Source organism: Sapajus apella, unplaced genomic scaffold (assembly GCF_009761245.1).
Source record: "Sapajus apella isolate SASKATOON/1434 unplaced genomic scaffold, GSC_monkey_1.0 scaffold25, whole genome shotgun sequence".
Taxonomy (NCBI): Eukaryota; Metazoa; Chordata; class Mammalia; order Primates; family Cebidae; genus Sapajus; species Sapajus apella.
The window spans coordinates 14,451,405-14,464,658 of record NW_022436965.1 but is presented as its reverse complement, the minus strand read 5'-3'; the positions used below and the strand labels follow the sequence as shown (position 1 = coordinate 14,464,658).

Here is a 13,254-nt window from a genome sequence, read left to right as displayed (position 1 = left end):
TTCCTATTAACATACCAGCTCAGCTTAACGTTTATCAAGCATATACTGCACATAATCAATAAAGGAGATGAGACAGAATGTGTATTTTGGAGGAATTTCCAGTCTTATAGAAGAGATATAAAGAGACAATATGATAATGGTTAGAACTGAGATATGCACTAGATGCTATGGGTCACAGAGGGACACAATGACACCATGACATTGCTCTATTACTGTGCATTTCAATCACTACCTAAAAATGACTGTTGTCTTTGATGACACATTATAAACTGAAAAAAGTACATACCACATACCAATTTATATTTTAAAATTTAATTAAACCCTGTGTATTCATAATGCATGATATGAGACTCGAAGGTGAAAAAAGCTGATATGAAAACTTACCCCATCTGGTAGTGCCCTCCAGCACACAGCACTAACAAATTCATTTGTATCATCTTCTTTTCGGTCTTTGTCCAGAACACTTTTGACTGTATCAAACTTAAAAGTTAGCAAAGTCTTAGAAAGTCCTTTATAGTACAGGTAGAGAGAGTTATTCTCACTTCCTGAAAATAAACAATAATAATATTTTAGAATAGGAAAGCTTGGAATTAGAGCATCACATTCCAATAGTAATTATCACCCAAAGTTTTAGGTCAAAGATCTTTTATGGTCAAATTTGAAAGCCTAGATCACAGGACTAATTAGAAATTATGTAAGAAAAGGATTCTTGGACAAAAGCGATACTTTACTAATCTGAAGAAACAATCAGTGTTGAATGATATAACAACACTGATAATTCTAAGGCTGAAATTACCCTATAAAATCATTTATATATATCATTTTTTTTTTTTCTGAGGGACTGGAGATGGGGCTGGAGAAGGGGGTTGACCAGGGCTTCCCGAGGGTTTGTCTGGGGCCTCAGCTGAGGCCAGGGGAGGCTCAGGAAGAGGATCCTGGACTGGCTTCTGGGGTCAGGTTAGGGCCTTCTGCTGCCTGGTGTCTTCTGCGTGTAGGCTCTGGCCCATGAGTTGGGGGTTCTTGGCCATCATCCAGAGGGCTTAATGTGGGTCCAGACAGCACTTTCATTGTAAATGTCATCACTACAGTTGTAGCTACAAGCAGCAGCTTCTCAACGCACTCCGGCACCACATTGTGAAGGTGGCTAAGGTGGAAGTGCAGGGCAGGCCGGCCCACCAGCTGCTCCTGGCACAGCGGGCATCTATACTTGGGCTGCACTGCATGCTGGGAGGCTGTATGAGCCCTCACCTGGCTGGACTCTGGGCTCAGGAAGCTGCAGTATGGAGAGCAGTAGACCATGGTCTGGTTGGCACTGTCTCTAGAAGGGCCAGTCTTGGTGCAAAAGTAATTGTGGTTTTGTCATTACTTTTAATTACTTTCGCACCAACCTAATAATAAGCCTATAGTAGAATCAGAAATATGTTATTACAGCAAGGATCTTAAATTACATTTAGAAAGATTTCCATTTAGAGAAGTAAAAGAAAGTGGTGGCACTTACATAGGCAAATTTTAACAGCATACACAATTTATTTCCATTTCTCAGTATAGGAATTATTCTATTAATGGTCTATGAACTGTAATTTTGAGCCATCTATTAAGATAGGATAATTGTTGCAGATATTTGCTTTGGCATTCTCATACATACTTGGAGAAAGTAAACTGTGCTGAATAAAGGCCAAGTCATTTAAAAGTAATGATCAAAGCTCATATATTCAATGCATTAGACATATCTGAGCCTTCAAATATCAAATTTCATTTTTCTATTTCTTATTTAAATTTGTATAAATTATCAACAATAAAAGTCCTAGAATAACAGATCAATGCTAAGCAAATAGATTACTTCATGAAGAGAAGAACAGATAGAGAAAAATGAATATCAAGTTTAGAAGACACATAATGTCTCCAAGATTGGAAATATTATTAACAGAACTTAATCTTTTCTGTCTCCTAAACAATATCTAAAGAATTATGTTATAATGGAGAATGACCGTAAAACAGTTAAAAATTTCGTGTTATTTCAGGTGTTCAGGGTTTGTACACAATAAAAAAGAGAAGGACTAATGCTCTTCTAGTATTACACGAGGAAAATCAATAGTGCTGGCGCATCAAGCCTATTATACTATCTTCTGAGTGCACAGACCTTTTCCTTAGTAGTCTATTTCCATTGAATTGAATTTCAAATACCTGTTAAAAAAGTTCCTAGAAACGATGGTTTCACTTACCACAAGCTATATAATCTCCATTGGAAGCCAAGCCTACAAAGTTTTTTTCATTGATATGACCCTTGAAGGAACGTAGGCAGTATGGTTTCCCTACATTCCACAGTTTTAGCTGACTGTCTGTTGAGCTGAGGAAAAGTACAAAGAGTAAGAACATAGTTAAAATTTCTTGTCACGAAACTCATCACTGCTAATTAGAAGCAATGCAGTTTGCTCTGGAGCCAGACTGAGTTAGAATGTTCATCTGTTGGCTGGGCATGGTGGCTCATACTTGTAATCCCAGCACTTTGGGAGGCCGAGGCAGGTGGATCACCTGAGGTCAGGAGTTCAAGACCAGCCTGGCCAATATGGTGAAACCCTGTCTCTACTAAAAATGCAAAAATTAGCCAGGCATAGTGGAATGCACCTGTAGTTCCAGCTACTGGAGACGCTGAGGCAAGAGAATCACTTGAATCCAGGAGGCAGAGGTTGCAGTGAGCCGTGACAACACCACTGCACCCAAGCCTGGGTGACAAAGTAAGACTCTGCCCCAGAAAAAAAAAAAAAAAAAGTTTTCTTTTTAACATATTTAAAACTCACCATGAAATCACAGAGAAATGAACATGTCAGTGTAAAAGCCAAACAAGTGATATTTAAAACCAAAAATAATTCTACGACTATACTGCAAGTAGATAAAATATGTAATATTAGTTGACTTTAATAAATAAAATACTTCTTATTCCATTGCATTAACTATGTTGTTTATCTCTTCTTGAGAAGCAGTAGCTAAAATCTAATCCGAAGTTCAAATGCGACTAAACATATGAAGATTAGATAAGGGGAGAGGGTATATAAATAACTAGTATCTTCAGATTTTATCCACAAATTACACATAAAAGTGTGTAATACAGATTGGAGCCCAAACACTTTTAATTGGACAAGACATAAAAAATCTACTATTTAAGAAAAAGTACATACACTCCAATATTATAGTTTACATACACCCTCAGTGACATTACAAACTAGTAAGTTAACTACAGAGCTCTGTATTAAGCTTAATCTCTGAGTAGAGTAATACTCACGCAGAGACAATTTCCTCACCACTCACAAACTTTGCATAAGAGACTGCTTTTCGGTGTCCTTTGAATACCATGATTGGCTGTTTAGTGTTACGAAGATCATAGTAGTGGACACAGTGATCTAAAACAAAATAAAATTAGATAAATGTAGTAAATGCAGAAATGGAAAGTAAAGTTAATTTTAACTGTTTTTTTTTTTTTTTTCATTAAAAGTTTCACATATAATGTCTAATCTCTAACAGCCAGAAAACTGAGGAAAAGAAATCGTTTTCAGAAATAAGACAGGCTCTAAAAAAGAGAGTAACAAGGGTTCAAAATAATAGACAACTTAAAAATCATTCTTTATGTTTTAATGGCTTCATTAAAAAATGTTAATATAAACATTGGGACATCTGGATAAACATAATGCTATATAATCTTATTTCCCACATTTGCCTTAAAAAACCATTATTTAGATATATTTTGTATATAATAAAATACACATGCTGAAAATATTGTATACAGTTCAACGATCTTTACTAAATTTTACCAGCAGTTCAACCATCACCATATATCAGTTTTAGAAGATTTTTGCACTCCAATAAGATCACTCATTTGCCATCTACCATCACAGGCAACCTCTATTCCTGTCTGTCTCTATAAATTCTTTATATAAATAATATATAATGTGCTTCTGTGTATAGCTTCTTACATGTTGCATAATGTTCTGATTTGAGGTTCAACTATTTTTCAACATGTGTTAGCAGCTCTTTTTTATTGCTGAATAGTATCCACCATGTGGATGTACCACATTTTGTCAATCAACTCACCAGGTGATGGACATTTGTTTCCATTTTTTGATAATTATGAATAATGCTGATATGAACAATCACAATTAAGTGTTTGTGTGGACACGTTTTCATATCTCTTGGGTAGATACCTAGAAGAGTAGCTATTGGGCCATATGGTAATATTAAACTTTTAAGAAATGGACTGTTTACTGCATCATTCTTTATTGCCATCAGCAACACATGAGGGTTCCAGTTTACATGAATTTTAAAAAATATCTGAATTCAAGGCATTTCTCAGATATATGTTTTATAATTTTTTTTCAAACATTCTGTTGCTTTTGTTTATAATTGCTTAATGGTATATTTTAAAGAATAAAAGTGTTGAATCTTAGATGTGAAATTTCCTTTTTTCTCTTTACTAGACCACATTTTTCATGTTGCAAACAAGAAATCTTTGACTAATCCAAGGTATTAAAGATTTTCTCCTATTTCTAAAATTATTTTAGTTCTTGCATCTAAGGCTGTGACATTACATTAAGTTTTACTAACACTGCTTGTTGAACAGACTCTCCTTTACTGAATGAATTTCCTTGGCACCTTTGCTGATAATGAATTCATGATAAATAAGGATTTACTTCTAGTTTAATTCTAACCAATTGATCTATATACATCTACCATTCTACTAGTACAAACTGTCTTGATAACTCTAGCTTTAAGTTTTTAAATTGGGAAGAAATATTTTCCAACTCTGTTGTTCTTTTTCAAAATTGTTTAGCCCTGGTCTTTGGCATTTTCATATAAATTTTAGGATTTTTTGGTGAAAAAAGCCTGATGAATTTTTGTTTGTTTGTTTAGACAGAGTTTCACTCTGCTGCCCAGACTGGAATGCATGGAGCAATCTGATCACTGCAACCTCTATCCTCCTGGGTTCAGAATTACTATTTTAGTCAATTGTCTTTCAATCCTTTTCTGGTTTAGAAAAAAAAGAGCAGCTTGCTGCCAGAGCTCATTTAATTTTACATAAACACACTCTTCAAGGCTATTGCAAATCTGACTGATTTTGAGTGTGAAAATAAAATATAAAACTGTCCTTGGAGTTATTTCTAAACAGAAGTACATCAGAATTGTCTGAATCATCAAAATTGTCTATTTTAAAGAAACTGGATTCATCAAATGAATCTCTGGCCAGAACCATTTGAGTATAATGTTAACATCACGCATAAGAATGCCATGCTTTCTAGGATTTGACATTTTAAGTGATCGATAATATCTCTGTCAAATTTTCCCGATTTTCATTTGTGTAAATGTAAATACCATACTAAAAACAAAATACTATAGACAGAATGAGGTCTTTTGTTTCCAAAGTTGATATATTAGAGTGATGTGAAAATAATAATAAAAGCGAGATATTCTGTGGCAAAGTTAACTCAGGGTAAACAACTGCAGCCACAAGTGCCACCAGCAAGTGTTCTCAGGACAGATGAGTAAAGGGTTAAATCAGAAGAAAAATTCTTTACAAAAATGCATCTAAACTATCTTTTTAATATACCGATACGATTATCTTAACCAGTTCTTTTTATTACTTTATGGACTTACATTACAGTCTAGTATCCCTTTATTTTGGCCTGCAGAACTCACTAGTATTTCTTTTTCTTTTTTACAGGTGATTTTATTTGGGTAGAGAAAAGAGAAGGAAAAGGAGAAGACTTCTTATGAAGAGTGTGGAAGGGGATTCCAGAGGGGAAATCCCAGAGGGGAAAGGGAGCTCCCACCATGTGGGAGGGGATTCCAGAGAGCTGGAAATCCCTACTATTTCTTACAGGGTTAAGTCTCCTACAAAGAACTCACTCAGTTTATCTAAGAGTATCTTAAGTTCTCCTTCATTTTTGACGAACAGTTTTGCTGTATGTAAAATTCTTTATTGGCAATCTTTTCAATATTTTAAACATATCCCACTGCCTACTGGCAGTCATGGTTTCTGATGAGAATTCAGCTGTTAATGAGTATCCCTGGTACTTGTTGAGCAACTTTTTGATTGCTGTTTCCAGATTCTCTCCCTGCCTTTCAATAGTTTCAATATGATGTGATTAGGTGTGCATCTTACCTACTTGGAGTCTATTGAGCTTCTTGGATGTGTGGATTGATGTTTTCCATCCAATCTGGGAAAATACTGGCTATTATTTCTTTGAATATTTTCTACACACCACCCCCTAACTTTTGGAAGTCTAAAAATGTTGGCATGTTTGATGGTGTCGCCAGGTTTCTGATGTTCATTTTTTTCATTCTTTTTCTTTGTATTATTTACAATGGATAATCACAACTGACCTATCTCCCAGTTTACTGATTCCTTGACAGCTCAAATTTTCTCATTAATCTAATGAATTTTTCATGTTTAGTTATGATACTTTCAACTACAGAATTTTTATTTGTTTTTATCTCTGTTAATATTCTCTATTTGATGAAGTATATTTGTCATTTTTTCCTTTAACTCTTCGTGGTTTAATTGCCTTTTTGAATATATTTGTAATAGGTAATTTAAAGTCTCTGTTTAATAAGCCCTATATCTAGGATAATTTCCACTAAGAATTTTTCTTGTTTATACTTTTATTGAAAAGTAGACATTTTGGAAAATATTATGTGGCAATTGTGGACTCAGATCTTCCTGGTTTTCTTCCAGCTTAGGTTTTTGCTATTGGTGGTGTTGCTGTTTGTGGTTTAGTGACTTCTCTGGGACTACATCTTTCAGCCTGTAATTTCTACTGCATGGAGCCACTGACATCTTTAATGAGTTTTTAATTTATTTTTGTTTTGATTTTTAAGTCCAGCTGAATAAGAGTTATTCCTAGGTCAGCAACACTTAGTATTAACAAGATTTCTTTAAATGCTTTGCATCATTATGTCTTCTACCCTCCGCCAAAGGGATCTGTGTGTATGCTGGCGAATGCTTTCAAAGCTTAAATCTGCCTTATCCTTCACTTCCTGCTTACACAGAGCCTCAAGATCAGCAGAGATGAAGACTGAGAGTCTCTTCAGTTTTTCCTGGATATGCACACTACACCTTGCACATGTGCATAGCATTCTACAACTAGGTATATGTCAGAGCTTCTTGACCCCCATCTTTTGTTGTCCAGATCTTCATTTTAAATTTTTGGCTGTGTCCTTGATTGCCCAACTGGTAGTACAGTCTGACATAGCTGTGATACAGCACTAATTATTTGCAACAATACTGTGGGTATGGGCAGGTATTTTCCCATGAAGATTTTGAGTTGGGTCAAACAGTAACAATACTGCAGTATTTCACAATTCAAAAGTATTTTAATAAATAATTTTTCAAGTTATTTCATAAGGTAAGAATAATTTGGTATTATAAAAATAACGTAGTACTGCATAATAATATACTAACTTATTATCAAGTTAATACAAAAGGGGTGTAATATATAAAAGATAAAGGCATATAAGGTTAAATTTGGTAATTGCGTACTGCTGAAAAGTTTTACAGTAGCTAAAAACTGTGTACTGCACAAAGGTTCTACAGTGAGGTATCATATGGCAGATGTTTCTAGGCAGACAACCTCAAAAGAAACTGTATGGAGTACTCAGAACCCATTTACTATTTCAAGTGGTAACTTATTTTCAGCAAAAAATGTACCAGTTAATCCAATTATTGTTATTATGCCATATTTTGAATTTTCTTGATTTTATATTTTTATTGCTTTTATTAATAATTAGAATTTGTTCTGAGTTTATAGTTACTTAAGAGATAGGAGCATATGGTGATGGTCTACAGCTTTACAGTACACACACACACACACACACACACACACACACACACACACACACATATAGTAATAGCATTATGATGTTAAAAGTTTAGGTTACTTGGGGGGGTCCACGGTAATTTTCTTTTCTTTATAAAGGAGGGTATATCTTTATATTTCTAAAGCATTGCCACAATTGAAAAAGTATGCTTGATAATGAGGAGTTAGAGTATAGTCCATTTCTGTTTATCTTCTTCCCCTAACTTTAGCTTTGAAAAAAACAGGATAATGAATAACCTTGTACATTTACTCTAGACTCACCAACTATAAATGTTTCACCATATTTGCTTTATCCACCCTCAAACCCACACTCTGTATCTCCTCTCTCTCTCCCCTCTCTCCGCCCCCCGCCCCGCACCTTGGAACCACTTTAAGTTTCAAACATCAGGATATTTGACTTTTAAAACCTTCAGCCTCTACCTTCTACAAACATGATATAATATATTATGCATCTTATATTCAGGTATCTCCCAAATGTTTAAAAAAGGCCTGAACATTTATTTAGTTTTTACTAATGGGTCACTCATTGTATTTAGTTGCCATGTCTCTGGTATGTTATATAAAAGATTTCATAATATTGTTATATTTGAAGCACTGAGGACTGTTGTTTTGCACAATGTTCAACACATCTGAATTTGTCTAAATGTTTTCTTATTATTTTCAAATTAAATGTTTTGGCAAAAATACTATGAAGGTGATGGTCCTTCCTACCATATCACAAGAAGTGGCACATGTTTGTTCCAATGGTGATGCTAAATTTGATTACTTAGATGACCTTCTGGTCTCTCCAGTGTAAAGGGTTTCTGTCTCTTTTATTTCAATTGTTAAACCAAATGATGCTATTTCCACAGCCATTAAGAAGAAAACAAATACATTTTCTTTTTTACGCAGCTAAAAGTCAAATGTCAGCAAATAGCCAAGTGACAAAACCATACAAATACTTTCTTTAAGACAACAAGATTAATTAATATGTGACTCCTCATAGAATCTCAATGCTAAATGACAAGGTGATGTCAATATCACCATTTATAGAAATAAAATTGTCAATGTCAACATTCCTCTGTAGTGATAGAAACCTGGGGACAGATTAAAGTACATTTTAAAGGCTGATTTTTAATTATAGGGAATAGTGAAAAGAAAACTTAAATCTCTCTTAATATTCCCCTTTAAACATGCTTTCTAATTAAAACAGATTTTAATTCATCTCAGTTTTAGTTGGTATCTTAAAGTTTTCATTGATGTGAAAAACAAAGTAACGTGGTGGCAATGATTCAAAACTTATGCTTTATAAAACTAGAATCGTGTTGTCCAGTACAGTAGTTACTAGTCACATGTGGTTATTCAAAATTAAACTAAAGCTTAAGTTTCTCAATAACACCAGCTACAGTTCAAGTGCTCAACAACCAAATGTAGCCTGAAGTATTATTGCAGTTCTATTTGACAGTTTTGATAGAAAATTACTAATTACAAATATCTATGGTGTAGTAAGTAGAAATTCCATTTCCATTAAAGTGAAGAGAATAACCAAAATGGAATAATAAACTCCAAATACTTAAGACACTGATTTTCACATTCACTAATTGCGTGAGTTAATCCTTCCTTTCTTTTTTCTCATTAATGTACTCCATAAAGCGGAGAGTATGCTTGTCATACCATCTTAACAATCAGATCAACCTTTCTAGACAATGTGAGATTCAAATTTTCCAACTATTCAAAATGTTGAGCCTCAAAACAGTAACTGTTTTATGGCTAGAGGGAATGTAGGAATATAATACACAGAGACATTTATATTTAAGGCATTTATATACAGTCATGTGCTAGATAATGACATTTCACAATGATATATGATGGTGGTGCCGTAAAATTATAACGCAGCTGAAAAGTTCCTATCACACAGTGACTTTGTAGCTATTAATAGTAACTTTGTAGAAACTATTCCTAAGTTTTTGGTGATTCTGGTGTACACAAATCTACTACAATGACAATAAAATAAAAGTATACCACATACAATTATGTATAGTACACAATATACGATAATAAACAATTGTTACTGGCTTATGTATTTACTATACTTCTTAATCATTATTTTAGAGTATACTCTCATTAATTTAAAAAAAAAATGGTAATACAGCCTCAGGAAGCTGGGCACAGTGGTGTGTGCTTGTATCCCAGCAACTTGGGAGGTTGAGGCAGGACGATTGCTTGAGCCCAAGAGTTTGAGGCTGCAGTGTGTTAAGACTGTCCTATGGGGATCCGGGATCCAAGATGGCGGTTTAGGAACAGCTCAGGATTGCAGCTCCCAGTGAAAGCACAGAGGCTGCTGCAGGTGATCCCCAGGCAAGCAGGGCCTGGAGTGGACCTCAGCAGACCTATGGCAGAGGGGCCAGACTGTCAGAAGGAAAACCAAGAAACAGAAATAACCTCATCATCAACAAACAGAATGTCCACTCAGAGACCCAATCTGAAAGCCAGCAACTACAAAGACGACAGGTGGATAAATCCATAAAGATGGGAAGAAACCAGCGCAAAAAGGACGAAAACACCCGAAACCAGAACACCTCTCCTCCTACAAGGGATCACAACTCCTCACCAGCAAGGGAACAAGGTTGGATGGAGAACGAGTGTGATGAAATGACAGAATCAGACTTCAGAAGGTGGGTAGTAAGAAACTTCTGTGAACTAAAAGAACATGTTCTAACCCAATGGAAAGAAACTAAGAACCTTGAAAAAAGATTTGACGAAATGCTAACGAGAATGGACAAAATAGAAAGGAATATAAGTGAATTAATGGAGCTGAAAGACACAACACGAGAACTTCGTGAAGCATGCACAAGTATCAACAGCCAAACTGACCAAGCAGAAGAAAGAATACCAGAGGTCAAAGATCAACTCAATGAAATAAAACGGGAAGGCAAGAATAGAGAAAAAAGGGTAAAAAGGAATGAAAAAAGTCTCCAAGAAATGTGGGACTATGTGAAAAGACCTAATCTATGTTTGATATGTGTACCTGAATGCGATGAAGAGAATGAATCCAAGCTGGAAAATACTCTTCAGAATATTATCCAGGGAAGCTTCCCCAACCTGGTAAGGCAGGCCAATATTCAAGTCCAGGAAATACAGAGAACACCACAAAGATATTCCTCAAGAAGAGCAACCCCAAGGCACATAATCGTCAGATATCTCAAGGTTGAAATGAAGGAGAACATACGAAGGGCAGCCAGAGAGAAAGGTCGGGTAACTCACAAAGGGAAGCTCATCAGACTCACAGCAGATCTCTCAGCAGAAACCCTACAAGCCAGAAGAGATTGGGGGCCAATATTCAACATCCTTAAAGAAAAGAACTTTCAACCCAGAATCTCCTATCCAGCCAAACTAAGCTTCATAAGTGAAGGAAACATAAAATCCTTTGTGAACATGCAAGTACTCAGAGATTTCGTCACCACCAGGCCAGCTTTACAGAGCTCCTCAAAGAGGCTCTACACGTATAAAGGAACAACCAGTACCAGCCACTCCAAAAACATGCCAAATGGTAAAGAGACTCAACACAATGAAGAATCTGCATCAACTAATGGGCAAAACAGCCAGCTAGCACCAAAATGGAAGTATCAAATTGACACATAACAATATTAACCCTAAATGTAAATGGACTAAATACCCCAATCAAAAGACACAGACTGGCAAACTGGATAAAAAGCCAAAACCCATCGGTGTGCTGTATCCAGGAAACCCATCTCACACGCAAGGATACACAAAGGCTCAAAATAAAGGGATGGACGAAGATTTACCAAGCGAATGGAGAGCAAAAAAAAGCAGGAGTTGCAATTCTCATCTCTGATAAATTAGACTTTAAAGCAACAAAGACCAAAAGAGACAAAGAAGGACATTACATAATGGTAAAAGGATCAATGCAACAAGAAGAGTTAACGATCCTAAATATATATGCACCCAATACAGGAGCACCCGGACACATAAGGCAAGTTCTTAATGACTTACAAAGAGACTTAGACTCCCACACAATTATAGTGGGAGACTTTAACACCCCATTGTCAATATTAGACAGATCAACGAGACAGAAAATTAACAAGGATATCCAGGACTTGAACTCAGACCTGGACCAAGCAAACCTAATAGACATTTACAGAACTCTTCACCTCAAATCCACAGAATATACATTCTTGTCAGCACCACATCACACCTACTCTAAAATTGACCACATAATTGGGAGTAAATCACTCCTCAGCAAATGCAAAAGAACAGAAATGATAACAGTCTCTCAGACCACAGCGAAATCAAGTTAGAACTCAGAATTCAAAAACTAACCCAGAACCGCACAGCTTCATGGAAACTGAACAACTTGCTCTTGAATGTTGACTGGATAAACAATGAAATGAAGACAGAAACAAAGATGTTCTTCGAAACCAACGAGAATGAAGACACAACATACCAGAATCTCTGGGACACATTTAAAGCAGTCTCTAGAGGAAAATATATAGCAATAAATGCCCACATGGGAAGCAAGGAGAGATCAAAAATTGATACTCTATCATCAAAATTGAAAGAGCTAGAGGAGCAAGATCAAAAAAACTCAAAGTCTAGCAGAAGACAAGAAATAGCTAAGATCAGAGCAGAACTGAAGGAGACAGAGACACAAAAAAACCCTTCAAAAAATCAATAAATCCAGGAGCTGGATTTTTGAAAAGATCAACAAAATAGACAGACCACTAGCCAAATTAATAAAAAAGAAAAGAGAAAATAACCAAATTGATGCAATAAAAAACGATAAAGGGGATATCACCACAGATTCCACAGAAATTCAAACCGTCATCAGAGATTATTACAAACAACTCTATGCACATAAACTAGTAAACCTGGAAGAAATGGATAAATTCCTGGACACTTGCCTCCTCCCAAGCCTAAACCAGGAAGAAGCTGAAACCCTGAACAGACCCATGACAAGGTCTGAAGTTGAGGCAGCAATTAAGAGCTTACCACACAAAAAAGGCCCAGGTCCAGATGGGTTCACAGCCGAATTCTACCAGACATAAAAAGAGGAGCTGGTACCATTCCTTCTTAAACTATTCCAAACAATACAAAAAGAGAGAATTATTCCCAACTCATTTTATGAGACCTACATCATCCTGATTCCAAAACCCGGCAGAGACTCAACAAGAAAAGAAAACTTCAGGCCAATATCCATGATGAACACAGATGCAAAAATCTTCAATGAAATACTGACAAGCCGATTGCTAGAGCACATCAAAAAGCTTATCCACCATAATCAAGTAGGCTTCATCCCGGGGATGCAAGTCTGGTTCAACATACACAAGTCTATAAACATAATTCACCACATAAACAGAACCAAAGACCAAAACCACATGATTATCTCAAT

The 13,254-nt window shown here is 35.7% G+C and overlaps 1 protein-coding gene across 9 annotated transcripts in view; it reads right to left on the bottom strand.

Moving 5' to 3' along the window:
* The window catches only part of COP1 (COP1 E3 ubiquitin ligase), a 222,101-nt gene that overhangs the window by 40,779 nt on the left and 168,068 nt on the right, over positions 1–13,254 (bottom strand). For all 9 annotated transcript variants that reach the window (XM_032291321.1, XM_032291323.1, XM_032291326.1 and 6 more), the window contains 3 exons: positions 3,281–3,398; positions 2,223–2,347; positions 385–545 (listed from right to left, as the gene is read on the bottom strand). In XM_032291321.1, coding sequence (XP_032147212.1) covers positions 385–545; positions 2,223–2,347; positions 3,281–3,398 — 404 coding nt within the window. The remainder of the gene's footprint in view (positions 1–384; positions 546–2,222; positions 2,348–3,280; positions 3,399–13,254) is intronic.